Raw genomic sequence first — 15,771 nt, 5'->3', positions numbered from 1 at the left:
AGGATGGACTACTACTCCTCGTAAAGATGACATGTTGAGTTGCAGACAGTCACAAAGAAAAGACTGTTACATATAATAGCTTTCAGCTAAAGCCTTCTTCAGCAAAGAAAGCACACACACACACACACACACACACACACACACACACACATATTTATGCAAGCAAGCACACCTCACGCACACATGACCGCTACCACCAGCTGCTCCGGCCAATCAGAGCTCTCGGTGGTAGTGGTCTTGTGTGTGAGGTGTGCTTGCTAGTGTGAATTTCTTTGCTGAAGGAGATTATCATCATCATCATCATCATCATTTAAGACTGATTATGTCTTTCAGCATTCAGTCTCGAGCATAGCCCCCTTACAAAATTCCTCCATGATCCCCTATTCAGTGCTAACATTTGGTGCCTCTTCTGATGTTAAACCTATTTCTTCAAAATCATTCTTAACCGAATCCAGGTACTTTCTCCTTGGTCTGCCCCGACTCCTCCTACCCTCTACTGCTGAACCCATGAGTCTCTTGTGTAACCTTTCTTCGCCCATGCGTGTAACATGACCCCACCATCTAAGCCTGTTCCCCCTGACTGCTACATCAATTCCCAGTTTTTCTTTGATTTCCTCATTGTGGACACCCTCCTGCCATTGTTCCCATCTACTAGTACCTGCTACTAGTAGCTACTTTCATATCTGTAACCTCAACCTTGTTGATAAGGTAACCTGAATCCACCCAGCTTTCGCTCCCATACAACAAAGTTGGTCGAAAGATTGAACGGTACACAGATAACTTGGTCTTGGTACTGACTTCCTTCTTGCAGAAGAGAGTAGATCGTAGCTGAGCGCTCACTGCATTAGCTTTGCTACACCTCGCTTCCAGTTCTTTCACTATGTTGCCATCCTGTGAGAATATGCATCCTAAGTACTTGAAACCGTCCGCCTGTTCTAACTTTGTTCCTCCTATTTGGCACTCAATCCGTTTATATTTCTTTCCCACTGACATTACTTTCGTTTTGGAGATGCTAATCTTCATACCATAGTCCTTACCTTTCTGATCTAGCTCTGAAATATTACTTTGCAAACTTTCAATCGAATCTGCCCTCACAACTAAGTCATCCGCATATGCGAGACTGCTTATTTTGTGTTCACATATCTTAATCTCACCCAGCCAGTCTATTGTTTTCAACATATGATCCATAAATAATATGAACAACAGTGGAGACAGGTTGCAGCCTTGTCTTACCCCTGAAACTACTCTGAACCATGAACTCAATTTACCGTCAATTGTAACTGCTGCCTGACTATCCATGTAAAGACCTTTAATTGATTGCAAAAGTTTGCCTCCTATTCCATAATCTTGTAGAACAGACAATAACTTCCTCCTAGGAACCCGGTCATATTCCTTTTCTAGATCTATAAAGCATAAATACAATTCCCTGTTCCACTCATAACAGTTCTCCATTATTTGCCGTAAGCCAAAGATCTGGTCCTGACAACCTCTAAGAGGCCTAAACCCACACTGATTTTCATCCAATTGGTCCTCAACTAATACTCGCACTTTCCTTTCAACAATACCTGAGAAGATTTTACCCACAACACTGAAGACGACTTCGGCCAAAAGCTATAACATGTAACAGGCTTTTCATTGTGCCTGTCTGCAACTCAGTGGGTCATCTTTACAGTGAGTAGCACTCCATCTTTTTCCTAAAGTTGTTGTCTTGTCAGTTAGGAGCACCGCTCTTTCTCTGGCACAAGATACTTTTTAGTTTTCAATTTTCAGTGTTTGCTTTGTAAATCTCTTACCAGTGATCTTCCCATAAGCTATCTCTTAAACAATATTATTAAATCACCGACTATTCTTATTTTACTATTATCATCAAAGATGACAGTTTTTAACCATTTCCTCATAATTTCTTCAAATGGAAGACATAACTGTTATAATTAAGAAATGACAGTAGGTCCCTCAGTGTTGTGTTTTCAGAGTTTAACATTAAACTGCTGTATTAAAATATGATGGAAGACTCAAATGACCTTTTTCCCCTGAATTGCTTGAATTTTTTGAGTGAACATTGTCCTCATCTTTTTCAAATGAACATCTTCCTTATCTATTGAATAGTTTGTTAAATATAATTGCAGTTGAATGTCTATAAACAGTGATTTGGGAAATGGACTATATTTTTGAACTTTTCTTCTTGACAACAAGAAACTTGTAAACAATCAAAGGGGCAGTCTGGTAGATTCATTACACCCTGTTTTTCGGAAAGTATTTGACTCAGTACCACGTCAATTTTTTAACGTAACCACAATCAAATTTGTGACTATATTAAGGATATGTTTGTAGTGAAGACACATCATATTATCATGAATGAAGAGACATCAATAAGTGTAGAAATAACTTCAGGCATTTCCTAGTGAAATGTATTGTGACCATTATGGTCATGCTTGACATTGATGACCTAGCAGATAGTATACATTAATGTGACCACCGGTCAGAAGCCTGAATAACCACCTTTGGAGCATGAACTGCTGCTAGACGTGCAGGGAGAGAGTCAGTAAGGTTCTGGAAGGTACCGAGAGGGATGTGGAGCTATCCAGACTCCATTGCTGTGGCCAGCTGCACTAGATTTCTTGTTTGAGGATCCAGGGCACAAACAGCCAGATCAAGGTGGTCCCACAGAGTCAGGATTGAGTGTAAGTGTGAGGAATTTGGTGACCAGAAAAACACTGTAAAAATCATCCAGGTGATCTTTGAACCATGTGCATACACTTTGGGCTGTGTGACACATTGCATTTCCCTGCTGGTAGATGCCATTGTACCAAGCAAAAACAAATGCTGTAGGTGTGGACCTGGTCCCCAAGGACTGATGCTTGCTTGTGTTGATCTACTGTGCTGTCCAGAATGACGTGATCACTAAGGGAATGCCACAAAAACATTCCCCAGACAACAACAATCCCTCCTCCAGCCTGGATCCTTCACACGATTGTTGCAGGGTATTTGGTTTCAGACATTTCAAGCTGATGGAGCATAAAGCATGATTCATAAGAAAAGACCACCTGTCGCCACTCTGTGGATATCCAATTGCAGTAATGGTGTGCAAATTTCAGTCTTTGTCGCCAATGAACAGCAGTCATCATGGGTGCATGAACCAGGCACCTGCTGGAGACTCATACGCAGCAATGTTTCTTAAGGGTCATTGAGGAGACACCATTGGTAGCCCCTTGGTTTATCTAGGCAGTCAGTTACTCAATAGTTGCACATCTATACACCTGTACACACCTCCACATTTGTCATTCACCCCTGTCATCTATGGCCCATGGTTCACCACAGTTGCCTCAGTGCTGGTTTTGGATAATTATATTTCACCATGCACAGTATACTGTAACCCCTGCGGGATGCGAACAGTTTACAAACTTAGCCATTTTGGAAATGTTTCCATCTTTGGCCCAAAAGACAGTGATCATATCCTTTTGGACGTCAGATAAATTGTTCCATTTCTGCATTACGACGACTGCACTGTTTACTGCACCCTCAGGCATGCTTTATACAGCCTCCACTACTTGCTTCCATCTGCCATCTGTGAATAGTTATTGCACATTGACATGGAAAATAGGTGGTTGTCACATTAATATGACAATATGACTGCACTGTGTATTAATAGTAACCTTGTTCTTGCTGCAGGTAATGCAATTACCAATAATGAAGTACTGTCTGTAAAAAAATATGAACAAATATTCAGTCAGAGTTCAATAAGATTTCAAGTGGTGCTTTAAATGTTCAGAAACATGCTTTTACTCTAGTGAAGAATATTTAAATATATGAACTGTATAATTTCAAATGTGTTTGCATAGAAATGAGTTTCAAGTGTATGCATATAAATTGACTTGCCCCATGCCTGACACATAAGCTACCTTTGTAGACACAGAGCTAATAAAAATATAGTACAATACATAAAATTATATACTTCACAAAACTAAAAAAATTTAGTATCCTATCTGTACAATATCAGTGGGTCATAGTTGGAATCACTCAACTCATACAAATACTTGAGTGTAACAATTTGTAGGGATGTGAAAGAGAATGATCATGTAGAATTATGAGACAGGTTTGCTGGCTAATACTCTCTTTTGGGAGAAACATCAATACTGCCAATTGACACACTTAAAAATACATCCCTATTCTAGCTCTCAAAACTAATTATTCCTTCTTAATGGAGGAGAAATGGATGGATTTAGGAACCCACAATGAGAGCAATCATTCTGTTGTTAGGATGAGGGGAAACAAAGGTGAAGTGGGAAGGGAGGCACATCAGAATGATTAGGAGGCTATGGATAGTATGTTGCTAAGTCAATCCAGAGATGGCGATGAGTAAAAAATGGATTAAGAGGAAGAGTAAATCAATAGTATGAGCGGGGGATGTAGATGAAAAACTAAAGGGAAAAGTAAATAAAGGTAATAGTGAGATAAACTATGTATCATAATGGAATGGTGGTGGTGGTGAAAAGAGTTGAAGGGGTGGGAATGTGTTAATGGAGATTGATGGTGTACAGATGCAAGCATGTGTTGGATTGCATGTTCCCTTCTCTGGAATTCAGGGAAACTGGTATAGGGTAGGGTGATTCAAATAGTTTGTGTGATATAGCAGACAGTCAAGTCATGCTGCAGAGCATGTTCTGTAACTGGATGGGGGGAGGGGGGGTGACCCCAAGGTGAACAGTACTTCTATACTCAGCCACTTCAGTTGTGATCATTTCTATATAAAACCCTGTGCAGTGGGCACATGTTAGTTTATAAACCCGTGGCTTTTCAAGTTGCTCTTCTTTTGATATTGTAGGATTTGTCAAAAGTGTGGCTGCAGTAGCTGGTAGTGAGAGGATTCCAGGAGTAGGTTTTACAGTGGCAACAACAACTGCAATGGTTGGAATCTTTGGGCTGGTGTAATGATTTGGGAATTTCATATGGTTTGACTAGTATGTTACAGAGATTAGGAGGGTGACAGAAGGTAAATGGAGAGGATATCAGAAAGAAAGGATATCATTACAGGGCCTGGCTTGAGAAATCATAGCATATCTTTGATGTCTTACTCTCTCTAATACCTCCTGCCCTTTTCATCTTTCTCTCTTCTCTTACTTCTGACAGGCGGCTCCCACCCTTCCTGAGACATGAGTGATCTGCCCTTTTTCTGTTATGTACCCCTGACCAATTCCTCCTCCTCCTCCTCCTCCCCCCCCCCTCAAGAACCTTATTAGTTCCAAAAACTAGAATAGTGTATGTACCTCTGTGCATGTATGACATTTGCCCAGGAGGAAAGAACTGACCAGCAGTTCTGATAATTTTATAGTTTTCTTGAGATGATTTTCCTTTCGATGCAGTGATCACATAGGTTCAGTTGAAGGTAAAACAGTTGGCAGACTCAGTTCATTGGTAAGATATTGGACAATGCAGTCAGTCTTGTCTACAAAGGAGATTGCATATAAAACACTCGTGCAGTCAATCCTAGAATACTGTATGGGTGTTGGAATCCATATTATATAGGACTGAAAGGGATATTAAACTACACTGAGAAGGGCAACACAAATGGTCACAGGTTTGTTTGACTTATGTGAGAGCACCACAGACATGCTGAAAAACCAGAATTGGCAGATGCTTGAGGGCAGTTGTCAACTATTATACAAAAAAACTACTTGCAGAGTTTTAATAACCAGCATTAAGTGAGGAACTAGGAATATAACATTACATCCTAAATCGAACAGTGGAAAATCTACGATGGAATATAACAATATTATGCAAAGGATAGTTGCTGTTCACTATATAGTGGATATGTGAGACGCAGACTGGCACACCAAAAAAACCGTCACAAAATAAGCTTTCAGCCAAGAAGGCATTTGTTGAGAATAGGCAACACACAAACACACACACACACACACACACACACACACACACACACACACACAAATGCAACTCACGCATGTGAGGCCACAGTATCTGACAGACTGGCTTATTTTGTGGCAGTCTTTTTATTGCGCCTAATTGCAACTCACCATCTCTGCTATCTGGTGAGTAGCAGCTGTCCTTTTCATAATATTATAACCTCCAAAACACTATTTCTGTAGTTACTGTGAAGACAAGATTAGACTAATTACAGTCACACAGAGACATTAAAGCAATCATACTTTCTATACTCCACACGCAAATTGTATGGGGAAAAGCCGTAATAAATGGTTCAGCTTCACAGTGGTTAGCAGAGAGTAGAAGCAGATATTGATACTGAATTAATTGCAGTTATAGAAATAAGCATACGTTAGTTTGTTTTAATTGTAACTCTTTCTAAGTGTATTTTAAAAGTTTAAGTAAGTCATCGTCTTTACTATTCGTGCATTCATCCATTTTCTCAAATGTCACTAATGGTCTGTTGTCTGTCATTGATTTTTTCTTGAAGTACCTTCTGGTATTTGCATAGAAAAACCTGGAAATATATGAGAGTGGTTTGATAAGCATGGTAAAATAGCAAGAGGGAATGTTTTTCATAAACACCTTACACCTTACTCCTTGGAGGGCTCTACACTTAGTCCAGCAATCCTCCAGATTTTCCACCCCAATGGAAGAATAGGTTCTGTCAAAGTCTGAAAAATACTCATTGACTACAACTATAAGTTCCTCATTTGATGAAAATTTGTTTCCAGCAAACCAAAGTTTTAAGTTAGGGAACAGGAAGATGTCACTTGGAACTAAGTCTGTTGAATAGGGTGGATGAGAAACCAATTCAAGAACCCATTTGTACGCTTTCATCATTATTATCTCTTGTGTGTGAAGCGGTGCGTTATCCTGACGAAAAAATGCTTTTTTGCGTACCAAACTTGGTCTTTTTCCATCCAACACAATTTTTAAGCGATACAACAATTAATCATAATATGGTTCTGTCTTTTTTCAAGTAATCTATGAGGATTATTCCTTGGGACCTCTGTCCATTGTTTTGAGTGCTGTTTTGACTCCAAGTTTCTTCAACAGTCACAAATAGGTGCAAAAAGTCATGCAGATTGCATTTCAACATCATAAGACATTGTGTCGAAATGTTGTGCCAGATGTGCTTGTGGTTGAATGTGAGCAATCACAGCATCCACCTCCCACCTAGCTTCTTCATAACAAGTCCATGCAACATATTATAGACTCGCTCAGTTCAGATGCCTGCAGTCTCGGCGATCTCGTGAATATTTATTCAGCAGTCTTGCTGAATTTTGTCAGTGGTTTCCTCAGCTGAGCAGCTGGAGTGTTCCTGTCTGCCCACATTTTAATTCATTAAAAAGTAAACGGCATTGAGTGATGGTGCAGAGTCCGTGTGAACTTCATCCAGTTCTGTTTTGATTTGGGTGACTGTCCAACCCTTCAAATGAAAATGTTTTTTAACAACACGAAACTTGGTTTTTGTTGTTTTCATTCACAGTTGACTCACTGGATAATTCAGGTGATATCAACAATGAACTGTATGCTGTACTTTATTAAAATTCTTTATATGGTTCTTGGAATAATGAAGCTTACCAACCATGAAGGTGCAACAAAAATGTTCCATTCTTTCATTGAAATTTACCAGACTTATTGAACCACCTTCATGTGTCATTGCTTAAAACATACACTGTTATTCAAGAATACCCACATTTAGCAGTAACCTCCTGCAACCCCCTATTATTTAAAGAATTAAACTCCCATACATACCCAAATGGCATGGAGAGCTGCATCAAACCAGTCTCAGGACTGAAGACCACAACAACAACAATAACAACAACAACAACAACAACATACCCAAATGTGTGATTACTTTGAAAATGAGACACGGACATTTAGTAAACGATACACTGTTTTCCTTTCATTAATTTGTGGGGGTGTAAGTGAGAAAATATGTAGAAAAGGTTTGAAACTATGTTTAAAATTTCTTGGAAGTTGCTAAGTGCTCTTATGATGAATATAGTGTGGGTAATTTGTACGCATTGAGTTACACTGCCTCAAGACATATACTTTCTAACTTTGATGCTTGACCTGCACTGAGGTGACATAAGTCATGGGATACCTCTTAATATCATGTCGGACCTCCTTTCATCCAGTATGGTGCAACAACTCGTAACATGAACTGAAGTCATTAGAGGTCCCCTGCAGAAATATTGAGCCATGCTGCCTCCTTAGCCATCTGTAATTGCAAAAGTGTTGCTGGTGCCGGATATTGTGCATGAACTGACATCTCGATTATGTCCCATAAATGTTTGATGCGATTGACATCTGGTGGTCGGGGTTGCCAGATCATTCACTTGAATTGTCCAGAATGTTCTTCAAACCAGTAACAAACAAATGTGGCCCAGTGACATGACATCATTGTTCTAACGTGAAGTCCATGAATAGCTGCAAATGGTCTCAAATTAGCCGAACACAACTATTTCCTGTCACTTATTGGTTCAGTTGGACTATAGGACCCAGTCCATTCCATGTAAACACAGCACACACCATTATGGAGCCACCTCCAGCTTGCACAGTGCCTTGTTGTCATCTTGGGTCCATGGCTTCATGGGAGTGTGCCACACTCGAACCCTACTATCAGCTCTTAACAATTGAAATTGGAAATTGTCTGACCAGGCAATGGTTCTCCAGTCCTCTAGGGTGCAAGCGATATGGTTCCAAACCCAGGAGAGGCGCTGCAGGTAATGTAGTGCTATTAGCAAAGGTACTCGCGTGAGTCATGTGCTGCCATAGCCCATTAATGCCAGATTTCACTGCACTGTCCTAAGGGATTTGTTCATTGTACATCCCACATAGATTTCTGCAGTTATTTCACACAGTGTTGTTTGTGTGTTAGCACTGACAACTCAATGCAAATGCCACTGCTCTCAGTCATTAAGTGAAGGCTGTTGGCCACTGTGTTGTCTGTGTTGAGAGATAATGCCTGAAATTTTGTATTGTCAGCACATTTCTTGACACTGTGGATCTTGGAATATTGAATTCCCTAACAGTTTCCGAAATGGAATGCCCCATGCATCTAGCTCCTACTACCATTCCACATTCAAAGTTTGTTAATTCCCATTGTGCAGCTATAATCACATTGGAAACCTTTTCAAATGAATGACCTAAGTACAAATGACAGCTCTACCAATGTACTGCCCTTTTATACCTTGTATACAGGATACTACAGCCATCTGTATATGTGCATATCGCTATCCCATGACTTTTTGTCACCTCAGTGTATTGTGACAAACCGTAAATTATAGCTCGTAACGAGTAGATTATAGCAGCAATTTAAATTTTTAAATCATTCAGTACTTATGTGAAATACTGAAAATTTTTGCCCTGTAGGCCGTTAGAAAGGTAGCCTGCAACTGGGACTGAATGACCATTTTAGCTGTTAAGTAATACAGATTTCACCTCTCCTTTTTTTAATTACAGAAGGTTGTGGCTCTTGATTACTGACAGAAACACACTCATTTTAATTCTTTATTGGCAGAGTTTTTTTATCTTGTCATTTAAATCTTTTGTTTTCTTTATTTCATCATTTGTAACTTTATTCACAGGGTAGCAGAGATCCTAAAGAACATGCTGATTATGTGTGGAAGCACTATGTGAAGGAATCAAAAGCAAAGCACATAGCAATTGTTGCCCATAGTTACGGAGGGGTGGTTACAGTTGACCTGGTAAGTGTTATGATAGTTTTTGGTTGTTCCTATATAATATGCCCTACAGTCTCTGAAAAATAATGACTAAATATGCATACATGTCATAATAATGGCTTGCAACATGTAACCTGATCTTTCTCTATTGCTCCTTCTGCTCATTTCCTAGACTTGTGCCATTTATGAATGATTTGTCATGTCTAACATTAGTAAAACATTCATAAGAAGCTGTGACATGATTAAAATGAGGTGGACTATGAGTTGAACCACAATCTGTGCCTTTCTTGGTCTGGTTTTTTACAACGTGAAAATGATACTGGACTAGAGAGTTTTTTTCATCCCTCTATCCTTCCAGTTATTCATTTATTGATTGCCATGAATCTCATGTGAAAAATAACTCTTATGGAACTGGGATGAATCAGAGTGTATGTTTATAAACAGCTCCTCCATTGTGCCAACTAAGTGGCTGAATACTCAGTGCTGGAACAGCAGTTTTGCAGGTAGACTGGGATTAGGGGTTGTGCCAGTTGGAGAGGGAAGAAAGGCAGCAAGGAGCAAGTGGGAGGGTTGAGGAAGAGTGAATGATGGTTCAGAGGGAGGCAACAGGTGTACAGGATAGGAGTGTGATACACTGAGACAGGCAACAGAGAGTCCATTCAACACACAATGACAATGATGTGGAAGAATGGATTGGGAAGGGTGACAGGTCAGAGGAAGAGGAGTCAGTGAGTGAAGTTAATAAGAATCCTGGGGCAGGATGGAGGTGGATGTGAGGTAAGATGCTAATTGAGAGTGAGGCCAGGATGATTACTGGAACAAAGAATGTGCTGGAAGGGTAACACTTGTTTATGTAGTTGAGAAAAATTGACATTGGGAGGAAGAATCCATATGGAACAGGTTATGCAGCAGCCATTGAAACACAGCATGATGTGCTCAACGCGTCAATTCTACTCTACAGTTTGGCCCTGGGCCATTTGTTGGGAACGATATCAGGTCATTGGTCATGCCCACAAATCTGTGGATCAGGTTTGGGTGACAAAGACTGTGTGTGAAGTCCTTAGCGAGGCATACGTCATACTTAGCAAGGGGATTCACACCACTTCATAAGTGCCGTCCACAGGTGGTCAGACTATATGTTGGTGATTTTTTGGTATGGAAGGGATGACAGCTCTAATACATGGGTACTGTTGATGATTATAGGAGTTGACATGGACAGAAGGGTAGATGGAGCCATTGGAAAGGTGGAGCTCAGTGTCCAGGTAGGCGACACATTGGGGTAACACAAATCAGGTGAAGTGAATGGAGGAGAAGGTGTTGAGTCTGCAGAGGAGAGAGGAGAAAGGCACCTCAGCCCTGGGTATAGATCATGAAGATATTAATGAACCTGCACCAGACAACAGTTATGGGAGTATAGGAAGGTTTCTTCTAGGTGGCCTATAAACTGGTTAACATAGAAAGGTGCCATGCTGGTGCCCACGGCTGTGCGAAAGATTCATTTGTATATCTTCCCCTTGAAGGCTCACTCGCGTGGCATGTTTAAGAAAATTTGCAGATGTATTATTTTTGCATAAATTTGTGTATAGGCTAAATATTTTAAATAGGTTTTCTTGTTGCTCAGTGAATTAATTGACATCTTTTTACCAAATTATTGTATTAATATGAATGAAAAATGCCTTAACTTGCTGTAGAATTATTAATTCTGGGGTACAGTGGATGCTGTAGTATCTTTACCTTGTGGTGACTGGAGTGGTATGGGAATTGGGAAAGTAAATGATGTTCTTCAGTGATTTTGTAGGATATACAGTAAAGGTAGGAAGATAGTGGAATAGTAGGGGGAAACTACTATTTTTCAGCCTGAATTAGATAAATCTGGTCACATTAAGGAGGGATAAGAATAAAGAGATGTAAAGTGGCCACAGCTAATAGAAGGAACAGTGATAGAACGTCATGTGACAGATTTGTGTTACGGTCGCAGGTTTGAATCCTGCCTCGGGCATGGGTGTGTGTGGTGTCCTTAGGTTAGTTAGGTTTAAGTAGTTCTAAGTTCTAGGGGACTGATGACCTCAAAAGTTAAGTCCGATAGTGCTCAGAGCCATTTTTGCAGACAAGCATGATTAAAACACACTCACATATAGCTTTCAGCCACAGCCTTCATTAGTAAAGACACACACACACACACACACACACACACACACACACACACACACACACAACCATAAACTCCAGCATCTCGAGCCAGAATGCAACATCATGTGGGATGCAAGCAGCAATATGGAGAGGGTGGGGAAGGAGAAGGGGAAGGGATGGTAGTGTACACGTAGGGAGAGAGGCGAACGCTGTCTAGTGGAGCGTGCAGGGACTAGACTACCAACAGGTGCAGTGTCATTAGGCTGTGGGGCAGTGAGGTGAGGGAAGAAAGGAACAAAAAAGGAGTTGAGTGGGGAAAGACTGGTGGATTCGTTGGCAGAGGGCTGCAGTCATTGCACACCTTTTATGTTGATACGACTACCAACCAGCTGTTCACCAGGATGAATGGCCACTGCCAAACTGTGGCCATTCACCAGGATGAATGGCCACTGCCAAACTGTGGCCAAAAGCAGAGTAGACCACCCTGTGGCACAACATGCAGCTGAACGTAGCACACTTGATTTCAAAGGCTGCTTCACTACCCGAGCCATCTGGATCCTTCCCTCCACCACCAGCTTCTCTGAACTGTGCAGATGGGAGTCATCCTTCGTACACTTTCTCATCTCTCATAATTACCCCAGCCTCAACCTACGGTAACATACTGTCCCTAATCCCTCCACCCAAGTTTCCACCACATCATATCATCTCCTCCCCATTCTTGTCTCCCACACTGTGATGTGTCTTCTTTATGGTAAGTAGCAATCTATCTTTTCCTCTCTCGGTTAACATGTGGTTACAGATGTCAGAGAAGCATCTTTTTTAAGGTAGGCAGGACAGAAGGAAACAAAGTTGTATAATTTTCAGTTTGTGAAAAAAACTAAAGAACATAATTCTAGCATACTGCATCAATACCAACTGCTATTGCTTGAATATTTTTTATCGCCAGATATTTTATTTTATATCTCAGTACTGTGAAGTTCCAGCTATCTTTATTGCAGCAAAGTGTTAGAAGACTGACGAGTGAAATTATTTAACTATTATTTGGTTTTATAAATAAGTCATCAAACTCTGAACATCATGTGACAACTGGTATAGATGTGTTATAGGACTTAGGTAGCATCTCATATCTGTAGAGCAGAAATGGAGGAAGGAGGAGTTGCCACGTTCATCAGCATTGAAGCGTTTGCAAGAGCGTTAGAATAACAGCATAAGAAGTACTTTGCAACACTAGGTCTATACTGAGCACCTGCAGATAATTTTAATCTGCTCAAAACTCATCTGGAAGCTCAGTTGGCCTAGGTAACAGTAAAACTAAAGAAATAAAAGTTGCTGGCAGTTTTAGTATACATTTCATTAAAATCTCTTCTAGTAAGAATTTTATGATATTATTGAATTATCATTCAATAATATTATAAAGGAAAACACTTTCAAATGTTCTGAAAAATTGTGTTTATTTGGTCACAAACCAGCTTTCGGCTTCTCAGGCCATCTTCAGGTGACAACTGAATGTCACAAACAGCTAAACACAATGTGCAACTCTTACATCACAGACATTATTTGTACAGAAGATACAAAAATGATGAAGTGTTTGCATAGGAAAATCTTACTATAATTATATTAACTAAAAAGGGCAAACAAAGTTTTTATATGGAGATACAAATAACAAATGATGAGAAATAAAATGAGTTTACAGTTTGAATCTAATGTTTGTAATGAAAACTTAATTTAACGAAGGGAAATGGAAATTGAGTGTGATCATTTAATACTAGGCTGGAATTTTGTGTCGTGTTTATTGATTTCCAGTAGGGTCATCTTTATGCAATTTTTGATGGAATGTAAAACTTCATATCCTATATCATATGGATGGTTTTCTGCTAAAATATTGTCAGCAAAGGTTGTATCTTTCTTCCTGCATAGCCAGCTTCACTCACGTTGACATAACCTAATTGCCACATCTCTGCCTGACTGACCGATATACACTTTTTCACATGGGTTGCAGGTGATTTTATATACAACACTCTGTGTCAAGGGTTGCATTTTGTCTTTACTATTGAATAAAAATTTTGGTATGTTCTTTGTGTTATACAATGCAGATTTAGAGTTGTAAGATTTTTACTTTTTTGGTAGATTATCTGAAATATTGCCATTCTGTGAAATTTTGTACCAGGATTTGTAAGTACTGAGTGACTGCGGTTGGCCAGTGTACAGAAGTGGTGCAATTTTATCATCAGTATAAATTATTATTTATTCTGATTATACAGTATAAATATATAATATTATCAATCAGGGCAGAGCTATAGTTATTGCTGGAAGTGATCTGTTTGATGGTTTGCAGTCTTATTGAAAGGCTAATTTGAATAATGGAAGAGCTATGAGGTGATGCACCATTGAATGGAAAGCTGCATGTTTGTGACTGTGTGGATGCTGGAGCTTTGAAGGATTACTGTATCAGTAGCTGTGTGTGTGTGTTATTTTTTTTTTTTTTCTGTAAATGCTTTAAATCACTAGTAAGTAACATGGAGCAGAAGGGGATGATACTAGCGGACATATTGCAACACTGTCTTTATAAATTTTGGAAAAGCGATAAAACATAGGAGCAATGGGATTCATATTAATTTAGCATATGGCTGTTTATTTCTCATTATTTGTTATACTTACCTCAACATAGAAACTTTGTTTACCCTTTTTAGTTAATGTCATTATTGTAATATTTTCCTGTGTAAACACTTCGTCATTTTTGTATCTTCTGTAAAATAATATCTGTGTAAGTTGCACATCATATTTATCTCTTGTTTGTGACATTCAGCCGCCACTAAAAAATGGCCTGAAAAAAACTGAAAGTCAGTTCGTGACCAAATAAATATAATTTTGCTGAACTCTAGGAAGTGTTTTCTTCATAATATTATTATCATGTTTTGCCAATCACTGATGGGAAATTCAATTAATATTATCTTTCAACATAATTCATACTGAAAACTTCCCAATTAGGGTAGGTAATTACTCAAAAATTGCCATTGATAATTTTTTTATAGAAATGTCTAATGAACCAAATTTTATTACAGAGTCATTATTCAGTGACCCCTCAAACGATGGCATGCAGTTCCCTATGTTGCATATTAATACTGATCTGAAGACAAAACCTACAAAATCTTGAGTTCAGGAGGCTAGTCAGAATGCCAAATAACTGCGCATTTTAGGAAACTCCTGAAAGACATGAACTGGAGTGCTCTATACTGTGCTCATAACTCTAATAAAAAATACGACACTATTATTAAAATCCGTACCCTATTTGAAAGTTGTTTTCCTCCCATAGTAACCCAAATTAGACCAAATACTGCATAAAATCCATAAAATTACTAAAGGAATAAGGGTATCTTCTAGGATGAAAAGGAAAGTTTATCTGTCCATCAGAAGCAGCTGTAATGTTTTTGCAGTAGTTAATTACAAGACGTACTGCATAATACTGAAGATAATACAGACATCAAAGCAGATGTATTATGAGAAAAAAATATAATCACATAAGGTAACAAAATAAAGACCTCGTTGTAGGGATGGCAAACCTTTGTAGATCTATGTGTCATTTTTTGCAAGGAAGTGTTTAATGTGCCCACGATATGCCATCATACTCATCGTAGAACTAAATTTTGACACCACATATTACAGTACTCTTTCTTTTTTGCTGATTTTATGCATGTTTAGACATATGCTTAAATGCATGCATGTTTTAAGGTTTGATAGTATACAAATTTTGGCTCTACTGATTAATGAAAAAAGAAAATAAATGCTTCCATATTAATACTCTTTATTTGCAACCAGAAATACAGCTTTCATACGGCAGTCATAAAATAAACATATTTAGTTTATACAAGTTAACAAAAAAAAAAAAAAAAAAAAAAAAGATGATTTCTGCTGTGGAAAATGTAGTGCCAATAATTTATATTGTGTGTGTACTTTGTAACTTTTAGCAGAATGCAAGCTGAACTCAAGTCACCTGGTGAACAGTCTCTTA

The 15,771-nt window shown here is 39.0% G+C and overlaps 1 protein-coding gene across 1 annotated transcript in view; it reads left to right on the top strand.

Moving 5' to 3' along the window:
- Positions 1–15,771, top strand: part of LOC126094626 (FAM172 family protein homolog CG10038) — a 272,864-nt gene that overhangs the window by 108,978 nt on the left and 148,115 nt on the right. Inside the window, exon 5 of the mRNA XM_049909109.1 lies at positions 9,537–9,656. Coding sequence (XP_049765066.1) covers positions 9,537–9,656 — 120 coding nt within the window. The remainder of the gene's footprint in view (positions 1–9,536; positions 9,657–15,771) is intronic.

Source organism: Schistocerca cancellata, chromosome 8, assembly GCF_023864275.1.
Source record: "Schistocerca cancellata isolate TAMUIC-IGC-003103 chromosome 8, iqSchCanc2.1, whole genome shotgun sequence".
In the NCBI taxonomy this organism is placed as follows: domain Eukaryota; kingdom Metazoa; phylum Arthropoda; class Insecta; order Orthoptera; family Acrididae; genus Schistocerca; species Schistocerca cancellata.
The sequence above is the reverse complement of the archived record's forward strand: the minus strand, read 5'-3'. Positions and strand labels throughout refer to the sequence as shown.